The sequence below is a fragment of the Phascolarctos cinereus genome, unplaced genomic scaffold, assembly GCF_003287225.1.
Source record: "Phascolarctos cinereus isolate Bilbo 61053 unplaced genomic scaffold, phaCin_HiC Scaffold_7;HRSCAF=346, whole genome shotgun sequence".
Lineage (NCBI taxonomy): Eukaryota > Metazoa > Chordata > Mammalia > Diprotodontia > Phascolarctidae > Phascolarctos > Phascolarctos cinereus.
In genome coordinates this window covers 70,269,925-70,291,828 of record NW_027556180.1, presented here as the reverse complement: position 1 = coordinate 70,291,828, position 21,904 = coordinate 70,269,925, and the positions used below count along the sequence as shown (strand labels likewise).

The following is a 21,904-nucleotide window of genomic DNA, read 5'->3' as shown; positions in this document are numbered from 1 at the left end:
ACATTCTTTGGATTCACAACAAGAAGCACAGCTCCTTATCTATGGTAGGCACTTAACAAAGACTTGTTGGATTGAACTAGTCTCTCTTCATGAAGTGTCTCCTTTCCAATCCACTCTTCCCACAACTACCCAACTGATATTCCTAAAGTGCAGGTCTCACCATGTCAACTCTGCTCAAGAAGCTTCAGTGAAAGACAGAGGCTCAGTGAAAAGAGCTTTGGATCTAGTGAGGTGATAGACTCAGGATATAAAATAAGACATATAGCTTCAGAAACTGCCAATGGGGACATTTGTTCTGCTTGACTAGGCATATTATAAGGGATTTTTTTTCTTTTCTTTTCTTCCAGTGAGGACAGAGAAAGAGAGAAAGAGAGAGAGAGAGAGAGAGAGAGAGAGAGAGAGAGAGAGAGAGAGAGAGACAGAAAGGAAGGAAGGAAGGAAGGAAGGAAGGAAGGAAGGAAGGAAAGAAGGAAGGAAGGAAGGAAGGAAGGTAGGAAGAGAAAGGAGAAAGAAAAGTAAGAGAAATAAAAAAGGAAAGAAGGGAAGGAAAGAAAAGAAAGAAGTAGGAAAAACAGAAGGGAGAAAAAAAGAGAAAATGAAGAAAGAAAGGAAGGAAAGGAAGCAAGGAAAGAAAGAAGGGAGAAAGAGGAAGGAAAGAAGCCAGAGATAGAGTAAGGAAGGAAGAAGGGAGGGAGGGAAGCAAGAAAGGAAGGAAGGAAGGAATGGTCACTGAGTCATCTTGAAGCACAGACAATTGGGACAGCTTTGAAATTTATTAGATATTGTACCTTAAGAGAAAAGCAAGGTGTACTTAATAGAAATCTGTAGTTTCATGTAAATTCTTCTTATTCTACTACTACATGTAATTTCCATTTTGTTTAGTGTTAAGGATCAAAAAAAATTCACGATGAGAGAGAGAGAGAGAGAGAGAGAGAGAGAGAGAGAGAGAGAGAGAGAGAGAGAGAGAGAGAGAGAAAAGACTGTGAAAAATGAAAGTAGTATCATAGGCCTGGAGAAAAATAAATACTGTCTCAATTTTCAAAAAAAGGGGGAAAGTAGAATACTAATTCTAAGCCAGAGAGTTTAAATTTAGCTCCTTGCAAACTTTGAGGATGTATTCTTAAAGGATGAGTTACCAAACATTTAGAATCTTTTCTGAAGTCCTAATCACACAGAACGAGCACCGCCTTATCTTCCCTTTTTTTTTAACAAATAGCCCTTCAACTTGTATGAACTCATGAAGAGTGAAATAACCAAAACCCAAAGAAAAAATATGAAATTATTAAAATAATATAAAGAAAAGAAATACAAGAAAACTAACTAAATTCACAGTAAATATATCTAACAATAAATCCAAATAACAATATCAGATAACAATAGATAACAAATGTGACACTTACAGTTGCTATATTTGGTCTGTTTAACTTTTCTTCATTGTTATTATAAGGGAGGGTTCTGAGTGGTAGGGGAAGGGTATATGCAGAAATGAGTGAAAAAAAATACAAAGAAATTACTAAAAATTTTAAATTAAAAAAAATGGCCCTTCATTTGAGTTCTGTTCCTTTCATACTCTTCCACCTCTCTGAAGTCACAGAAACCTGGCTCTCCTCTGAAGACTGCATTTCTGGCTACCCTGTACAATACTAAAAGTTACTTCTCTCATGCACATATCAAAAATTACTATAAAGGTTACTATTTTCATATTGTGAGTATGTGTGTGATAGAGGAAGCTTATACTTGGTTTGGTTTTAGAAAGAAAACAACAACAAATAGTTTTTTTAAATAATCTAAGTTTACTGATACAAAGAAAGTAGACATTGCCACCCCGAAATAACTGAGCTGTATAAATGTGCTTGTAAAATCCACAATCCCATCACTATTCAGACTTGCTCTCTCATTTTGGGGCTATACAATAAATCTAAGAGGGACAAGAGAACACCACCATCAATCATTCTTAACTGTTTTTGCTTCATTCAACTGCTTAAAGGGGTAATTTACCATAAACAAGTGCATTTTTAATCTTTCCCTATGTTCCTCATTTTAACAGGTAAGGATCAAGGCAGGAGAGGTGATCACTTAATGTTTAGGTTTTTTTCCATTTGTTAGTCATCTGCATCAACATTTTAAAAACATTAAAAAACATATGGGTCAAGGCATGTTTTTAAAGTCATTGGAATCATACTTTGTGCCAAGATATAATTTATAATTTTTAAAAGCAGCAAGTAATTTTCCATAAAAAGTATAAATCCCCAGAAAATGATAAAATTCATTCTTTGGTTGAAAGTAAAAAAGACTTCATTTTCTTACTTTCCTCAGTTTAAAGTTTGGATTCCTTCTTAAAGGAAGCTTTAATTCTTTTGACTGCAGAAAGGTCCCCTGGTCCATCAGGCCAGTTGTCATGGTCTGTTAAGATTAAATGAGTGAAAAAACCATTGAGTTATTATTGCCGAATGTGTGAACTTTTTTCATTTTAGGAAATAAGCATATTCCTAAACCCATCCCCAAACCCTGCTATCATCAGAACATTGAGCACATCCATTAATTATGATTCAATTCACAGATATGATTAAATTAAATGCCATTACATGGCATTAGTCTGAGGAGAAGTCATACTGTTTAATTAAAATCTGGCCTTTAAAAAACACAATATGTACTATATACAATTGGTGTTTGGGGATTTGTTTGTTTGTGACAGTATTTTTTTAAAAAGATCTATTTTAGGGAAGTGGCTTATATACAAAGACTAATATCAGTAGACCCAGAAGCTTGACAATGTGGCTATTACTTCCCACCTAGGTGACACAGTAGATAGAGCACTGAGCCTAATGTCAAGAAGACCTGAGTTCAAATTTAGACTCAGACACTTCCTAGCTGTGTGACCCTGGGCAAGTCATTTAATTTCTCTCAGCCTCATTTTCCTCATCTTTAAAAATGGAGATAATAATAGCACCTACCTCCCAAGGCTGTGAGGTTCAAATGTTTCATAAATGCCTGTTTCCTTCCTGCCTCCTTCCCTCCCTCCCTCCCTCCCTCCCTTCCTCCCTTCCTTCCTTCCTTCCTTCCTTCCTTCCTTCCTTCCTTCCTTCCTTCCTCCATTCCTTCCTCCCTCATTTCCTTCCTTCCTTCCTTCCTTCCTTCCTTCCTTCCTTCCTTCCTTCCTTCCTTCCTTCCTTCCTTCCAACTTCCATATTATAAAACACCTACACTTCATCCAGCAGGATTCTTGTCAAAACCATCCCAGTATCCTTCAAAAAGGATCTGGTTAACACATTGCAGGACTTTCTCTTGCTTAAGGGTTCTTAACTTGGGGTCCAGGAACTAAAAAAAAAATTATTATAATTGTACTTCCATAAAACTGATTTCCTTGGTAATCCCAAGTATTTGTTTTGTAGATTTAAAAACATGATTCTGAGAAGGCTGGCTTCACCAGAATGACGAAGGGTCATGACACCAAAAAAACAGTTAAGAAACCCTGCTCTAGTTCTTATATTTTTCCATGCTTATAGTGTTACAGTAGTGCAGTCTCCCTGCCTTCACCACATGAATTTCCAATTATAAACTTACTGAATAGTATTTTTATATCATCTTATGTATCCAGTCATAATTGGTAATATATATGTGTATGTATATAGATTATCTATACATATATATGTATGTGCATATGTGTATTTGCGGATGTGTATGTGTGTGAATAGATAGACAGATAGATAGATAGATAGATAGATAGATAGATAGACAGACAGACAGACAGATAGATAGATAGATAGCCTATTTAAGGCCAACTACGTCTTTCCACTGCCCTCTCAATCACTCAAAATTTTGATTCTTAAGAGACTAAGGTAGTCAAGATTTGCAGCCATATAATTATCAGTGGAAGAACAGTAGTGTTAAGAAGATTTGTAGTATTGCCGAGAGGATCCAGTCCACTTGTTTCCTCCTATTCAATCATATTAAAATCTGAATATGTATGTATCTCTGTCTGTCTGTCTGACTCTGTGTGTGTGTGTGTGTGTGTGTGAATATTCAAATGGAATTGCTGGATTAGAATGGTGAGAGAGGAGTAATGCCCAATAAGACTGGAAACATAGGTTGAGGCCAAATTGTGAAGGACTTTAAAAGATAAATAGAAGGGTTTGTTTACATTTTATTCTAGAAGCAACAGGGTACACACTGGAATTGACTGAGTAGCAGATGGTCAGATAGCATATAGTCAGATCTGCGCTTCAGGAAAAATTACTTTGGCAGCAGAATATAAGATGGAATGGGGGTGATGAGAGACTTGAAGCAGAGACTGAAAAGGAGGTTGCTGCAATAACCTAAGCTAGAAGTGATGAGGGACTGAACTAAAGTGGTAACTGTATGAGTGGGGAGAAGGGGTCAGATGTGAAAGCTATTGTGAAGGTAGAAATGGCTAGATTTGGCAATTGAACTAATATGTAGCATGAAGAAAAGTGAGGAGTTCAGGATAATACCAAGGTTAAGAACCTAGGATACTGGAAGGATAGTGGTAACTTTAAGAGAAATAAGAAATTAAGAAAAGAGGAAGGTTTTAGGGGGAAAGATAATGAGCTCAGTTTAAGATAAATCAAATTTGAGATGTCTTCAGGACAAGCAGTTTTAAATCTCTAATAAGCAACTGATGATGTGGGTTTGAAGTGTCAGGGAGACACTGGGATTGAATATATATCTGGGAATCACCTGCATAGAGATGATGTCAAAGGGTTATAAGATGAAGAGAAGAGGGAGCGCATGATGAAAATTAGAGAAATACAAATTATTTTTAAAGTTGTTCAATTTTTGTTGGTTTGTTGTTCTACCTTTAAATTCCCTCAAGATGGTCTGACTTAATTCTCAAACAAGTTTTCAGTCCTGCTTTCCCTTCTACTTCTCTGCACTGTTTCGTGTGGTGATAGCACTCATAATTTTCCACTATCCTCCTCGGTAACGTTCTGCAAAGCAATTTCTATCCCAAAATTGGATTATCCTTGGATGCTATATCTCTCTGTTTGGCAAAGATTTCAAGGGTTGTTAACGAGGTTCTGAGTTGTTTTGGCTTCCTTGCTATGATTTGTTTTACATTGGCGTAACACTTTTGTTAACATTTTGTGAAACGTTGGCAATCAGTGTCAGTGTCTTTTCCTTTACACATATTAATAGCGTCAACAGCTTCTTTTATTAGCTCAAGATCTTATTAACATTGAAGGCAATGTTTTACCTAGTAGTGACTTTGAGCATTATTCCAACTAGTCAAACATCTGGCTGCATATAGAATTATTATTATATTTCTACCCAGTTAGTCAGTCAACAAACATTTATTATATATTGACTGACCTAGAAGTGTGCGTGCATGTGTGAGAGAAAAAGAGAGAGAGAGAGAGACAGAGACAGAGAGAGAGAGAGAGAGAAGGAGGGAAGGAGGGAGGGAGAGAGAGATGCTTTTCTACATTGTAAAATTCTGCAGAGTTTATATAAAAAGATAATTTCCTTTTCAAATTATTTATCATTGAGTTACAAGTTTCCTTTCCTGCAGTGCCCTTTAAAAGGGAAAGAGAGCCATCTTACCACTCGAGGAATAATTTAAGAAAATTTAAAATCCTATAACTGCAAGTCACAAACTTCTTGATCAGTCATTTTTCTTTATGACTCACCTGGTATGTCTAACTGTTGGGAGTACAAAGTTTTACCACCATCCACAACCACAGTGTGTCCTGTAATAAATGATGCTGCAGGAGATAACAAGAAACATGCGACGGAAGAGATCTAAGAAATAAAATATGCCTATGTTACATTCATGTGTGCAACTGTGTAGATATTTATTTATACTTTTCTATCTACATCTACATATATATGTATATACACATCCATATATATAACAGAATCACAATGTTAGACAAATTCTTAGATATCATTTACCACAATGCATACCTAAAACTGAGTGCCTTCTATGACACCAATTGGCAAGTGGTCATCTGAACTGTTTCAACCAATAATATTCTGAACCAATTTTATTTTTAGAGAATCTTCATTGTTGGGAAGTTTTACCTTTTGCTGAACAGAAATATGATATAGCTTCTAGCCAGTGGACCTACACATGTATGTGGTTTCTAGCTTAGATACTCCTGAATACCATATCTTAAAGCAAAATTCTGACTACATATGTGCTTTATGTATCCTCACTAAGCATTACTTTGTTAATTTTCTCTGAACAACTGTGGAAATTACTGGACAAGTGCGTAAAAGCTGCAAAAGGTAAAAGATTTTTTTAGCCTGTATTGAATGAATTAATAGTGAAATATGAAGTAGTACATATTGGAGACTGAGTGAATAAAATCATTTACGTGTATGGATTCAATATGCAAGAAAAAAATCAATAAAATGAACTTTCATTTGTCATATGTGTGTATATGTACACACACATACATACACATGATTACCCTATAATTTTCTGATTTGAGTACACAGGGCTTATGTTTTCTCAACATCTAGCTGGCATTATTTTTGTTCATATTTCAGGATAAAGAATTTGACTGTTTTAAAATTTACCTTAGGCACTATCCCCCGGTATATATGAAAGGTCTTCCTTCTGTTCATTTAAACATACATCCTCCAAATTGCTGAATCCATTATCTCAACATAATTAACTCAGGGAAACTGGATGATAGTTGGTATATATAATTAAACAACTTAGACTTTTCCTTAGATCTTGCTAATCTGAAAAACTATATTAACTGAGAAAGAACAAATATGCATTTCTCCCAAAATGAATGAGTTGTGAAATGCATATGGTATTTATAGTTTTTCTCTAACTGCATCTGAAGGCACTATAGACCAAGTACTTCTTTTCAGCTGTTCACACAGCATTATGAAGATCTTCCAGCAACTGATTTCTATCAACTGAGCACTTTGCATCCCAGAAGAGCTTATCAACCAAAAACTTTAGTGGATCCATTAACTATCTAAAATACTTTTAAAAATTGAATGGGACAATGTTCCTTCAAATATTCTCTCTGTCCCTCCTCCCTCCCCCAATGTTCTTCAAAGCTCTAACATTCTATGACTCTATGAAAAGAGAGAAGATATGGACAGAGAGTGAAAGAAGATGAGAGAAGGGGAGGAAAGAGGATGAGAGATAGACATGAGGAAGAAGAGGAAGAGGGGGAGAGAGACAGAGAGAGAGAGAGAGAGAGAGACAGAGACAGAGAGAGAGAGACAGAGAGAGAGACAGAGAGAGAGATTACCTCCTCAGGAACACCTAATCTCTTAGCTGGGCAATGTTGATAGAGACGTTTTAAGTCAAACTCTTCAGAATTTTCATAGTTGCTAAAGGCAGTTGGGCTATAAATTACTCCCTAGGTTTGGGGACAAAAGGGAAAATTAAAAAAAAATAAGTGGAAAAAATGGTTGAATTCCAACTAAAACTATCAGCATATAATCTATAGGTATATATTATATTAATATATATTAAATAGCAGAAAAGATTAAATATAGAGATTCACAGAGCTACTATTTGTGCTTCTCAGTAAAGTCATAGAGGTACAATAATCCTCTCTAAATGGATTACCTACTTGCATGAAAATACACAACACCTGGGATCTCTAAACTAATTGCCAGTCAGAGGCTAAGCTACCAATAGTAACAGCAAACAAGGAAAGATTTTATTTCTCAATACCTTCTAGAATATGCACCCCAAATAAAAAGATCTAATGTCCAAAGACATTTTACATTGTGAAAGAGCTTTATATCTGTAGATTTATTACTCTTCCACCCTCCTTACCACTTTAACTTGAAGTTCACTGCCTCCAGCCTCTCTCAAGGAGTTAAAGTCAAACAACAAACAAAACCCATGAATAAACTAGAAAAATTCTTTATGAATTTTGTTGCATGCAAAAGAATACTTTTACAGCAAATAGAATCTCTAACTTGTCTAGTACCTATTGTCCTATTTTGTAATTAATATTAACATGGAATGTACCTATTACTAACAAGGAAAATGTAACAATAAGTACACAAATTGTATACACATAACTGGTTACCTACAGGACTGATACAATTGATTCTTATTCCATAGTGGGCCCATTCCATTGCTAAGGTTTTGCTCATATTTTCAACACCAGCTCTTGCTGCTCCACTGTGCCTTTTAAAGAAAAAAATAATTAAAAGCTTCATTCAACTTCCACTAATCATTCATATTTATATGAAAACTAACTGGTGTGCTAAGTCACAGAAGAACAGTTTAAACAACATACTCCTATTTAGAAATACTTGGGACTATACCAATACTGACTGTCTTTTAGAAGATAAGAGGAAATAGCTTAGCAATTCAAGCAAGTTCCAAGAAGTTATCCTGGAAACCAAATGATGGTAAAAGAAAACTCCCTATGCACCACCTAAACTTATAAAAATAAGTTAGGGAAACTACTCTTTTAAAAAATATTGTGAAACCTGGAAAGACTTACATGAACTGATGCAAAGTGAAGTGAGCAAAACCAGGAGAACATCACACATGGTAACAGCAACATTGTACAATGAAGAACTATGAATGACTTAGCTATTCTCAGCAGTACAATGATCCAAGACAATCCCAAATGACTCAAGATAAAAAATGCTATCCACCTCCAGAGAAGGAATTGATGTTGTCTGAATATAGACTGAAGCTTGCTTTCTTTCTTTCTCTTTCTTTCTTTCCTTCTTTCTTCCTTCCTTTCATCTTGCACAAAAATAACTGATATGAAAATGTTTTAATGATCGCACATGTATAATCTATATCAGATTGCTCACTGTCTCAGAGAGGGGGAAGGGGAGAGATGTAGGAAAAAAATTTGGAACTCAAAACTTTAAAAAATTGTTAAAAATTGTTTTTACATGTAATTGTGAAAAATAATTTTTAAAAAGGTACTGTGTTAGGTGCTCGGGACACAGTCAAAAAAATTTTTAAAAAGCACTTTGATATCACATTTCGAGGTGGTGCACAGCCCATGGCTAGAGCTTGAAAATCTGATTGTATGAAGCTATTGATATAAAGAAACCCCCTTCCACATCTTCCCTCTAGATAGAGAATGCTGATAAGAAATAAAGCCTGAATGTGAGCTTAAAAGAAATGCAACTTTTTTTTTGAAAAACAAAGAATTTAGGATTGATGTCCTAAAAACAATTACCAGATGCTTAAGTTTCTAGCGATTTGTTCTATCCTACCCAATTTCATTCTACCCAAAGATACCAATTCAGTCTGCAACCTGGCACCAAAAAAGTCTATCATTGCACTGCTTTTGTTTTATCTGAAAGATTTAATGAGGAAAAAGTCTTTCAAGTTAGACTGTTTCACTAAATTGATTTTTCTATAAGGAAAGACAAGACTCTAGTTGGGAATATAAAGATGAAAAGGTGCTCCTTAAAGAGGAAATGAACAATTAAGAGACAGTTCTTAGAAGAGATTCCCTCCCCCCCCCACCTCCCGCAAAAAAAAGAGGATTTTCAACTCGCATCTGAAACATGAAAAGGAAGAGACATAAAAACATCTCAAGATGAACAATACACACTCCAAATAGTACCTAAGGATTTCACAGATATTTCAACCTACAGGTAATGCAAAAAAGCATCAAGAAAGGTCTAAAATCTGAAAAAATCTAAAAAGCAGGCTTTATCCTAGAGTCCTGTCTAGATAGTTAAAGCAAAGCACAGTGAGGAAATGTAGGGTGATGACGGAGCATGTGCACGCTGTGTCTATGGTATGACATGCAGAAAGGGTATAAATGAAGTCATCAGAAACATCTATGGCATCCATGAGCATTCATCTGTCCTGACTAGGAAGAATAAGTGTGTCAATGCTTATGTATCCTTTGGTTGCATCCTCTAACACCTGACCACAGAAGCAATCCCAAAACAAGGATGGACCTAGCATGATTCCAAGTGCATAGGTATAGTTTAAAAGCATCTTCTTAAAGCCCCAAAGGGGAAAAAAAAGGCAGTTTGAAATCATGAGAGACATCAGAACTCCATTTAAAAGAGTTTAAGCAGTTCCAAGACAAAAGAAGGATGTAAAAATTCTTACACAGCTTTAGGAAATCCTTGACTTAACATGACAATGATATTCACAATAGACCCTCCGTGTTCCTTCATCCAGGACTTGAAAACTGTACACAAGACAAGACAATAAAATTAAATCATTTTCAAACAACACAGGGTAATAAGGGGTGACTCTGAAATCAGAGCATCTCAGCTCAAATCTCTGTTCTGCCACTTGCTATGCATGTGAGCCTGAGCTGTTTATTCCCATGTTCCTTAGCAAACTGTTGCTGGACATAAAAACTGATCCTTAATTAACCGTCTGACTTATTTTCTCCAGGTTAAATAATGCCATATCAGTTTACTTTTTTAAATCTTTCCTTAGATAAAAGCCTTTTTTTCTACATCAGTACAGCTTTACTCTGATGTCTGAGAGGTCACAGTCCAGACCATCACCCCAACATTTAAAGTATTTAATCACTAAAGAGAGAACAGTTATCAGTGCCACAATGGTATAAAACTATGAGTGTTTTCCAAACTGGAGGTGTGGACCCAGGAGAGGTTAGGGTATTATGGCACAATTGAAATGACTGAATAATAACTATAAATAACTATCTATTAAACTTATTAGAATAATAATCTAATAGACCAATTAATAATATAACTCTTAATATAATGTTAGACTATTAGTCTTTTATACTATTGTTGCTGTTTAGTTTCAGTCATGTCCAACTCTTTCTGACCCCATTTGAGGTTTTCTTGGCAAAGATACTGCAGTGTTTTTTTCCCGTTCCCTTTTCCAGTCCATTTTATAGATGAAAAAACTGAGGCAAACAGGTTAAGTGACTTGCCCAGGGTCACACAGCTAGTAAAGCATCTGAGGCCCGATTTGAACTCAGGAAGATGAGTCTTCCTGATTCCAAGTCCAGTGCTCTGTCCACTGTGCCACCCAGCTGCTCCCTAGACTATTATTAGATATTAATAAATGTCTTTGGAGGCTTTTAATTCTTTATCAAATGTATGATTTTCAAAATGAGAACAAGATAGGAAAATATGGGTATGTCAGGCACTACTAAAATTCCACCCATAAGTCACATTCCAAAGCATGGAGGTAACCATGGAATTTCAAAGGCTATGAAGCAAAATTGTCATTCAGTGTGCAGCACTACTCCAAGTATGGTTTAGGGGAGGCCTCCAGGCTTGTTGCCTAAGGACCCACTTCATGTTTACCACCAGGAAGGCTGCAAGATGGTGAATATTTTAGCCACTTATGAAGGCCACCTGCAATGTACATCAGTGCCGAGAATATTCACATTTGTAAAGTCACAGCTTCTTTTAAGAATTGGGCACCTCAGGGGCAGCTAGGTGGTGCAGTGGATAGAACACCAGCCCTGGAGTCAGGAGGACCTGAGTTCAAATCCGGTCTCAGACCAGGCACTTGACATAAACACTTACTAGCTGTGTGACCCTGGGCAACTCACTTAATCCTAATTGCCTTGCCAAAAAAAAAAAAAGAAACAGAATTGGGCACCTCAGTGCAAGTAATAGGTCTTAGTGGGGTTTATGATCTAAAAATGAAGAAAGGCCTAACTCTTCTGAATATTCACCATCCCTACCTGCTTGGCAAAGGTAGAAGGTGCCAGTCAGGTTGGTTTCAACCACAGCATTCCATCCCTTTGAAGTGATGAGTTCAGCAGGAGATAAGAATTGGCCTCCTCCATTGTTCACCAGGAAATTGATCTTACCATGGATAGCTAATGTAGTTTTAACCAAACTGTTAACCTAAAACAAGCCCAAGAAAATAAGTTGGTTAAATAGCCCAAATTGTTACTGAAAACCTAATAATGAAGATTAGCATGACTGGAATCCCTCTACTGACAGGCCCTAATTCAAGTTGACACACATTAGAAGGAGCTAAGAGCTAGCAGTTCACAAATCTGTTAAAAAAAAAAGATGTATTTGTGAAGATCAATTGTTCTGCCTCTTACTAGTGGCTAACCAGTTCTAAACATCCAGAAATTGTAATGCCAGGGCCTGACTCTCCCTTCTCACCCACCACATATCAAGGACTCAGCCAGCATTTATTGATGATAATGATAGGAAGCAGTGGGAAAAGTGCCAAGCCTCCGTTTCATGATTTTTACACTGTAGCCAATGGTACTTGCCCTAGAGGCAATGTGGAAAAGAGTATTACATATGGAGCAAGACGGTGTTGCCGCTGGGTCATTCAGTCATATCCAACTCTTCATGACCCCACAGTCTATGGGATTTTCTCGGCAAACATACTACAGTGGTTTGCCATTTCCTTCTCCAATGGATTAAGGCCAACAGAGGTTAAGTGAGTAAGAAGACATAGTTCAAATTTAGCTCTATCATTCAGGTGTGTCGCCTTGGGGACATTATTTCACTTGTCTCAACAACAGTTTCCCCATTTGTACAACAGAAATAGTAATACTTGTACTCCCTATGTCATTCCAGGGCTGTTGTGAGGGCTGTACTTTATCAACCTTAGAAGGAGGGAGTAAATATTTATATAGCACCTACTATGTGTCAGGAACAGTGCTTACTATGTGTTAGGAACTGTGCAAAGTGCCTTTACAAACATTATCTCATTTGATCTTCTCCACAACCCTGTGAGGTAAGTGATACAATTATTCCCGGTTTACAGTTGAAGACACTTATCCAAATTCACACTGCTAAGTGTCTGAGGACAGATTTGAACTCAGAGCTTCCTAATTCCAGGTCCACTGCACTAGGTGCCTCTAGAATGTCATAGAAACATAAAGTAATAGTTTGATAATTATCTATTGCCAGATGCCTTCTTTCTTTCCTCTTAGGAAAGTTATATATGTGTGTATGTACATACATGTGGATACATGTGTATGTATACACACATACAGTATTCCTTCCTTTTATGGTCTTTCACCACTCATAGCTAACTGACTGATTCCACCTTAGACAATCTGCTTTTCATACGTATACTCTTTCATTCAGTCCTCCTTCCCCTCTGTCTTGCCACTCAATAATCACACACAGAAAGGTAGTGCTGATGATAAGCCTAGGACATGTCAAGGAAAAGAAAAGCTATGAATTTTGAAGTGAAATTTGAAAAAAAAACTCAAAAAGTATCCTATGAGTACTTTATAATGAGTTGAAAAGAGTAACAAAATTAACTTACAAGAATAAAAAATTTAGCATTTTCATGGAAATATTAGGGAAAAATGGGAATAAAGGTAGAGTAACAAGACCAGGCCTGAAATTAAATCATAAAGCATTAATCACCAAAATTATTTGGCATTTTTTTTTAAAGGAAATGAGTACAGAAGAACATACTAGCTAAAAACAAATCAGAAGCAAACTCAGGGTTCAATAAGCCAGAGAACCTGAATTACTTGGGGAAGAATTTGCTGTTGAATAAGAACTGCTGAGAAAAGTAAGAAGCAAAGTGAGAGGTATCATACATGCCCTGTACCACATTTCCACGTCCTACAAGTTTTCCTTTAGGATTGGACCAACATCTTACAGCATGGACCTCACTACGTTCTGACTGAGTACACAGTCTGAATATAAAAGATCACACCAAAAAAAAAATTAGGAGAGGATACGTTCAGATGTGTCATAGCTATGACTAGGGGGAAGAGTTCTTAGCCAATCAATTGATAGATAATATCACAAAAATTAAAATAGATAATTTTGATTACCTGAAATTTATAGGTCTTTGTTACGGTTGTTATGGTTGCTATTGCTGCTGCCCAGTCATGTCTGAGTCTTCTTGACCCTATTTAGGGTTTTCTTGGCAAAGATACTGGAATGGTTTGTCATCTCCTTCTTCAGCTCATTTTTTTAACAGATGAAGAACTGAAGCAAACAGGGTTAAGTGACTTGCCTGGAGTCATACAGCTAGGAAGTGTTTGAGGCCAGATTTGAATTCACAAAGATGAGTCTTTCTGACTCCAGGCCCAGCACTCTTACCTACTGCACCACCTAGCTGCCCTTTAGAAGGACCTTTAGAGCAAAAAAAATCAATGCCACTAAAATAAGAAGGAAATGGAGTGCCTGGCCTAGAATCAGGACAACCTGAATTCCAATCTGGCCTCAGACACTTCCTAGTTGTGTGACAAGTCACTTACGCTCTTTTTTCCCCCATTTTCTCATTTGTAAAATGGCGACAGCATCTACCTTGAAGAAGTATTGTGAGAATCAAATGAGATAACAATTGTAAAGCACTTAGCACAGTGCCTGGCACATAGCGAGTGCTATATAAATGTTAGCTATTATTATTTTTGATAAAACACTAGAGAAGCTAGTGCTGTTAAGCTTTATCTGAGGAAAAATTCAGAACTGGTTTGTTTGGTAATGTGGAAAACTCGCTGCTTTCAACACAAAGTTAGTAATCAACTATTTTATAGACTTGTTTTTGGTTTTCATTTAGATTAACACTTTAACTAATGCCCTTAGAAAAAAATTTTGAATTATTGTTTTAAAAAAGAACAAAGAAAATCACTAACAGCTGATTGAAGTATGGATAGGAGAGGAGGCAATTTGAGGCTAGAAGGCTAATTAGAAAATTATTGAACTAATCTATGTAAGAGGGTGAGGATCTGTAGCATGGAGATGATTTTATGAGTACAGAGGAGACACATAGGAGAGATGTTGTGAATATAGACAAAAAAAAGATTTGACAATGGATTAGCTAAGTGAAATGAGTGTGAAAGAGGATGACTTTGCAGATATGTTATGATTGCTACATTTTTGTCTTTTATCCCCCATACCTAGCATACTACTTTGCATATAGTTTGTTGGATTTACTTCTTTTGAATACACTACACTTCAAAAAGCAAGAAAGTGTCATTTTAGAAAAATTACCAACAAGTATTGAAAGAAAAAAGTATTTATGGTTAATCTGCCAGTAACCAGAAAAAATATTGATAAAGAGAAATAAAATAATTTCCCAAGCATTTTTACTAATCAATATACATTAGGATGAGAAAAACATATCAAAGAAGTACTTAGGGCCATACCATATTCTCCACATAATTTTCATAACTTTTAGAGAAACAAAAACTAGAAATATTAACTTTACCTCTTCTTCTTTTCGAATATTGCACTGGATGGGAGTAACATTGGCCGGGTTAGAAGGCTGGCGGGCAGCATTCAACTCTTCCGCTGCAGATTTTAATCTATCAAACTGACGGGCGGCAATAACTACATTACATTCTGGCAAGAAAACCAAACAAATAAACACCACCATATTATTAGGGAACAAAATTGAATATAAAAAATAAATTGAATTTTTAAAAAGTCTTATTAGCTATGGCCAGTTTTAGCAGTAATCACACATAATCACGCACACACCTAATGAGTTTGGGTACTCTATTAACAGATCAAAGCCCACCTAAAGTTTTCATTCTCATAAAGAATCCACCCAATGTGCTATTGGCCTTCCTCTTAAGGATGGCCTGCACAAATTCGCAAAGACAGGAAGGGCCTGGATATCTCTAAAACAGCAATGATATTGACTTTCTAAAAATCTAATGTGTTCTTGCAGGATATATAATACAAAACAGAAATACCTTTTTCTGCTCAATTGTTAGACCTGTGATGTACCTGGCCATGAAGTATAGATCTCTTCAGGTAATGCAAACTTAACTATGTCATGTGTTTCATTACTATATTGCTATATCCACAATATAGTTTGATGATGTTTGTATACCTTTGCTATAACACAAGAGTTCTTAACCTTTTTCTCATGGATCCTCTTTTGGCAGTCTGCTGAAGATTAGGGACCCCTTCTCAGAATACCATTTTTATACACACCAAATAAACACTTATGATTACAAAGAAAACCATATTAATATTCATTTTTCAAAATATTTAAAAGACAAGTGGACCACCTGAAATCCATCCAAGGGCCCCTTGGGATCCACTGGCCTCAGGATGCGGACCCTTGCCATAAAGGAATTCCTTGTGAATGCATCCAGGGAAGTTTTGTGACACTGTCTATCATATAGTAAGTGCTTAATAAACATTTATTGATTGATTGATTGATTTAAAATAAGAAAATAGTCCTTGATCTCACACTGTAGCTTTCAGTCCGAGAATGCTCTGTTCTCCTTTTATTCAACAAACACTTACTAAGCAGTTGCTACTTGTAAGGCAAAAGAAGCAGTGTGGTGCAATGGATAAAGGGCCACCTTTTAATATCAGGAAGATTAGAATTGAGGTCCTTTCTCCGACATCTGCTGGCCGTGTCACCAAGGGCATCACTTAACCTCCCACTGCCACAGGCAACTCTCTGCAGCTCTAAGTTACAGAGGAATCATAAGTCTTCATGGATAGAAGGAATTTCCACATCAGAATTTACAAAACTGAAGAAATCACAGGTCAGAGAAAAAAAATGTACAAGGCATTGGGTGGTTACACAAAAGAAAAATAACAATCTCTGATTTCAAGGAGCTTATATGCTAAAAAGAAGAAATAAGACACATATATGTATATATAATCAACAGTGTTGTCTGTGACAAATGCAAAGAAAAAACCCAGACAATGGGCTGTAAGAAATTTGAGGGTGGGATACCTTTCAGCTGGATTGGTGAAAAGAAGTCTAAATGGAGGAAGTGGCACCTATACTGAGCCTCGAAGAGAGGGATTCCAGAAGATAAAGCTATGGAGAAAATACATGCCCTGTCTGAGGAATGACCCGCAGGAAGGAAAAAAGACAGGAGAGGCCAGGACAAAGTCAAAGAACAACTGACTAGCTTAGCTGGCACAAAGATATCTAAAGGGGAACAGAGATAAATAGGACTGGAAAGGTAATTTGGGAATAGAATACAGAAGGCCTTTAATGCTGGGCTAAAATAATTTAATTTTATCATAAATGCAATGAGGAGTCACTAAAATTTTTGAGCAAAGGAGTGACAAGGTCAGATCTAAGGATAAGAAAGATTATTTTGGCAGCTATTTAAAAAGATGAAGTGACCAAAGAAAAGAACAGAGGCAGAGAGTCGTTAAGAGTCCAGGAAGAAATCCTAAAACCTTGAATAAATAGGTGGCAGGATACTTAGCAGAGTAGAGGGGATGGGCATGAGAAATATTTCCTAGGTGGAACAGGTAGAGCTTTGAAGCTAAATAGATGTTAGCACCAAAGGAGAGGGAAGAAAGAATTAATTCCTGAAGTTTCAAACCTGAGGAACCAGATGGATGGTAGTGCCACAAACAGAATTAGGGACACTGGAAGGGAGGGGCAGGTTTGGAGAAGTTGAGGAGGATGGGTTCAAATTTGGACGTGTTGAGTTAGAGGTACTAGTGAAACCTATATGCAAAAATACCCAGTAGGTGGGTAGAAATGTGGGTCTGGGACTTAGGAGAGAGAGCAGCATATATAGTTTGGCATCATCCACAAAGGCAGGGATGTGGATCAAATCACAAGCGAAAGAATGTAGAGACAGAAGAGAAGCCCAGGGCAGAATGTTAAAGGATATCCTTAGTGTGGGACTGGGAGAAAGGAAATGAACCAATAGAGTACAGGAGTGGTTAAACAGCTTGTTTATCTTTGTCTGTACCCCAGTTCTTCTCACATGCAGTATCACTTAGTTACTGACTGAATGGAACTAGTTAGAAGATGATAATTGACATTTATATAAATGTCCTAAAGTTCACACTTCACCTATGCTATTTCACTTGAAGCTCATAACATTGAGGTAGCTATTATATTGTTAAACTGAGATCCAGCTAGGGTTACTGACCTATCCAGATTAATATGGCTAGTATGCTTTGAGGTCTCCTTTTCTAAGAGTTCACAGCACGTTTTTCCTAATTGAACTAAACCTACTCATCTCTCGTGATCAAGATCTAAGGTGATCAGATTTTACAGAACCCTTTGTTTCTTTATTTGTTAAATGAAAGGGTTTTACAAGAAGATCTCGACAGTACCTTCCAGCTCCAATTTTATGAAACTCTGAATCTTAAGTTAATTAATTAGAAAGAAAATATCCAAATACATTGTTGTTGTTTAGTTGTGTTGGACTCTTAGTGCCCCCATTTGGGGTGTTCTTGGCAAAAACACTGGGGTGGTTCACCATTTTTTTCTCCAGATGAGGAAACTGAGGCAAACTGAAGGTTAAATGACTTGCCCAGGGTCACACAGCTAGTAAGTATCTGGGGCCAAATTGGAACTCAGGTCTTCCTGACTCTAGGCCCAGAGCTCTATCCACTGTACAAGCTAGCTGCCCTGATTTCTCTAGAGTTGGGGACAAAAAATGAAAATAAGACAATGAATATAATGTCAGGCATACTGAGGGGTGATATAGTACCAAGAAAGGGTGACACCCTCATGCCATCTACTTTGCTACACTTAGAATGCTGTTCTCTCAGTCCTATAACTCCTCCCCTATGTCCTGACTCTCTCATTTTCCTCTCAGCCCCTTCTGTGTCTTCAAAAGTGGGAAGAAAATATATAGTATTTAAAGTCTACAAACATTTTTAAAAAATTTTTTTGTTCCTTATCTTCACAACAACTGTGACAGGTAGAAACTAACAGAATTTTCTGCTTGTTCCAGAGGAGAAATCTGAAGGTAAAGTTAAGGGGCTTGCCCAAATTTACAATACAGCAATTAAATGTAAAGCACCATTCAAACCCAAGTCACAGTTAACTCCAGGTCAAGCCTGACTGTTGCCCCAGATAGGAACCACAATCATTCTGCAACATTTTGACGAATGAATAATATAAGGACCTCCCCCATTCCCAACCGTTTGGTGACCTAACAATAGAAAGTCTAATAGAATAATAAAGCCCAGTAAAATAATAAAAGACTCAACTGCTATTAAAGAAGAAACATAGTATGATGAATTATGCAAGAATACAGTAAATTCTAATGGTCTGATGCCCTGTTGATAACTATTTATTGTCCTAGTCCTTAGAAAAGAGACTGTTGTGCACAACGAGTTCACTCAGCTACAGAGCCTACCTAGGACCTAGGATTTCCCAATCACCTGAATAATCAAGACCAGCTTGATCTTTCACTCCGAGCACACATTGATGAGGGGGGAGAAAAGATGGCAGCAACTCCGTTTCTTTTTAGCAAAGCACTTACTTATATAGTAAAATAACAGGAACTCTTTCTCAAGTTACAATGACGTATAACCCATGTTGTGCTCAAGGACAGTGCATGCACAGTCCGTGCACTTACCTACCACCAATCACAAATACACTGTTAATGACTAATGAGTAACTAGAGAAGTTAGAGATGCATAGAATGGAGCACTGAACCAGGTGACCTTTGCTCATAGATCAATCACCCTCGGCCCATCAGTGAGACCTCATGAACAGCCTGTGGCCCTCTACATCCTTACAGATCCCCAACAACAGACAGCTGAAGTCCCATCTAAAAGGTTACCTCAAGCCTGTGGTTCTGTCTAAAGGTTTGTGTGTGGTTTGTCTTTCCTTCTCAAAGAGAACCATAACATTGGGGAGATAATGACATTTGACTTTGATTTGAGTGAAGGAGGACTGTGCAAAGTCATCAGCCTCACTTTTTCTTCCAGAGCCATTTGTGTCCAATGGCCAGACATCAATCAGGATGACTGGAGATGGCTCAGAATGCAGTGGGGATAAAAACAACCAAACAGTGCCTTTCCTAGACCTCTTGGGCTCCCGAAGAGTGAATGTATACGGTTTGGAGGTGCCTTGGATCTCAGAATTTGTAGGTCTGTGATCATATTGCAGATATTCAATATTTATAGTCTTATGCCTTTCATTGCCTTTCAGGCAGCTAGGTGGCACAGTGGATAGAGCACTGTGCCTGGTATCAGAAAGCCCCAAGTTCAAAACTAGCCTCAGACACTTCCCAACTGTGTGATCCTAATAAATCACTTATTTCTCAGTTTTTTTCAATTGCAAAAATGGGATTAATAATACCTCTACCTCGAAAGAGTATTGAGGATCAAATGAAATACGTGTAAAGTGTTCAGCATAATATCTGGAACATCGCAGGTGCTTAATGAATTCATGTTCCCTTCTTATGCAAATGCCTCCTTTCTTTTCGCAAAATAAGAAAAACTCCTGTATTATGTATTCAACCATGCTCATCTGCTAATCTGGAGGACAGATTCCATTATTTCATTATCACATAATAAAGGCTTTGAGAAATTCTGATTTGGCAAATTCAGACTAAAAACAACTCTTACACTAAGAGTAACACATGTTAACATGATACCGACAAATCTAGCCAATTCAATGAAAAAAAATCAGTTAAATGGATCAATTGTCTCATTTTACTAAAATTTATTATCACAAAATGCCCTCCCAATTCAATATGGTATAGATTTGTAGTAGTAATAATAATAATGATAATAATGATGATAATAACTAGCTTTTATAAGGGGTTTGAATGTTTGCTAAGTGTTAACTCATTTGGTCCTCATTACAACACATGAGGTTGTTACTATGATTATTTCCATGCTTCCTGTGAGGAAATGGACTGAGAACAGGTAAGTGATTTGTCAGTGTCACATGGCTAGAAAGTATCAAAGGCAGGATTCAAACGAAGTTTTTCCTGACTGCACGTGCACTTTACAGATACTATCTCATTTGATACAACAATCCTGAGAGGTAAATTCTGCTCAAGTATTTGGTCACCTCCTTTAATCGCTCCTGCCCCTCCACAGGGAATGTCTTCTCATTCCAATAACACACTAGTCAGCTACTTGGCAAATAGTCCCCCAGAAGCCTTCCCTTTCCTGCCTTGAATGACTCTCCCTTTCTCTAATGTTCTTTCTACTGTGAAAGTTACTAATTTATCCTAAATTGTGGGTGGAATGCTGCTGATTGGCTCTGGACTATAGGCTTGAAATGTTATAAAAAGTCAATTTTATAATCTCTGAAGTTGATGCTTTTATCAGCAGGTTTTCCTTAGCATGCCAATAAAATTCCCTGCTTTCAGTCTGGCCTCCTACCTTTGATCCACAATCCCTGGACCCCCTGCCAGTATTCCTCTTCCAAAGGTCACATTCCTCTCAGTAGAGAAAACACCTGGACACCTGCCAACCACTGCTCTTCTCCCTTCAGCTGCCCTCCAACTTGTTCCTCTCCTCATTTGCCGATTCCAGAGTTTCTGCCCCTCTTACACATACCCTATCCCCCTCCCCTCTTTGGCTCCCCAGGCCTAGTCACGGTAGCCCCCTCCCCGTCTCTGCACTAGCCCCTCTCCCTCTCGGCATGTCTTGCCCAGACCTTCTTCCACAGGACCCTACAGCCCCTTTCTTCCTCCTCCTAACGTCCCCTCACTTCCTCTGCCACATCATCTCCAAGCCCTTCTCCATGTTCCCTTGACCCTCTCCTCCCAGGGTTCCACCAGCTCCTACCCTTTGGCTCCTACCCTTTGGCCTCAGTGCCCTTCCCTCTCTCCCAGAGTTACCCTGCCTTTCCCCGTCTCTCCTCGAGGGTCTTCTTCTCCGACCCTTTCGCCCTCAGCGTCTCCGCTTTATCCCCACGGTCCCCCAAACTGCCCCAGCATCTCCCAGGGTCCTCTGCCCCAAGTCTGCTCCTCCCGCTCAATGTCCCCAGTTCTGCCCTCTCCCCTGCACCGGCCGTGGACACGGGCACACCTAGGTGCAGCAGCTCGGCGGCTATAGCCTTGCCAATGCCTGTACCGCCGCCGGTGACTATAGCCACTTGGTCCCGTAGCAGCCCTGCAGCCAGGCAGCTCTTGATCCTCGCCACTGTCTCCATGATCTGCTTTGTCTCTGACCCACAGAGCAGAATGATCTCAGGCCTGCAGGAAGACAGGTAGAGAAAATGGCACACGCTAGCCCGGCAGTCTTCCTGCCTTCCCAGGCGAGCTTTTTATCCGCACCTGGTCAGGGAACAAAACAACTTAGAGGTGGGACGAAAACCCTAAGATGG

At 37.9% G+C, this 21,904-nt stretch overlaps 1 protein-coding gene across 1 annotated transcript; it reads right to left on the bottom strand.

The window, feature by feature from the left end:
- Positions 1-1,770: 1,770 nt before the first annotated feature.
- Positions 1,771-21,859, bottom strand: PECR (peroxisomal trans-2-enoyl-CoA reductase). Its single transcript, XM_021002771.2, has 8 exons — positions 21,607-21,859; positions 15,086-15,219; positions 11,619-11,784; positions 10,049-10,130; positions 8,038-8,134; positions 7,239-7,349; positions 5,649-5,760; positions 1,771-2,403 (listed from the first exon to the last, which is right to left on the bottom strand). The coding sequence occupies exons 1-8, from the start codon at positions 21,728-21,730 to the stop codon at positions 2,318-2,320; spliced, it is 912 nt and encodes a 303-aa protein (XP_020858430.1). The 5' UTR covers positions 21,731-21,859; the 3' UTR covers positions 1,771-2,317.
- Positions 21,860-21,904: the final 45 nt, after the last annotated feature.

Coding starts and splice junctions, on each gene's coding strand:
- PECR (XM_021002771.2), bottom strand. CDS start 21,730: ATGGAGACAGTGGCGAGGATCAAGAGCTGCCTGGCTGCAGGGCTGCTA. Junction 15,220..21,606: donor CGCCGAGCTGCTGCACCTAG/GTGTGCCCGTGT, acceptor TTTTCTTGCCAG/AATGTAATGTAGTTATTGCC. Junction 11,785..15,085: donor ATATTCGAAAAGAAGAAGAG/GTAAAGTTAATA, acceptor GGCTTGTTTTAG/GTTAACAGTTTGGTTAAAAC.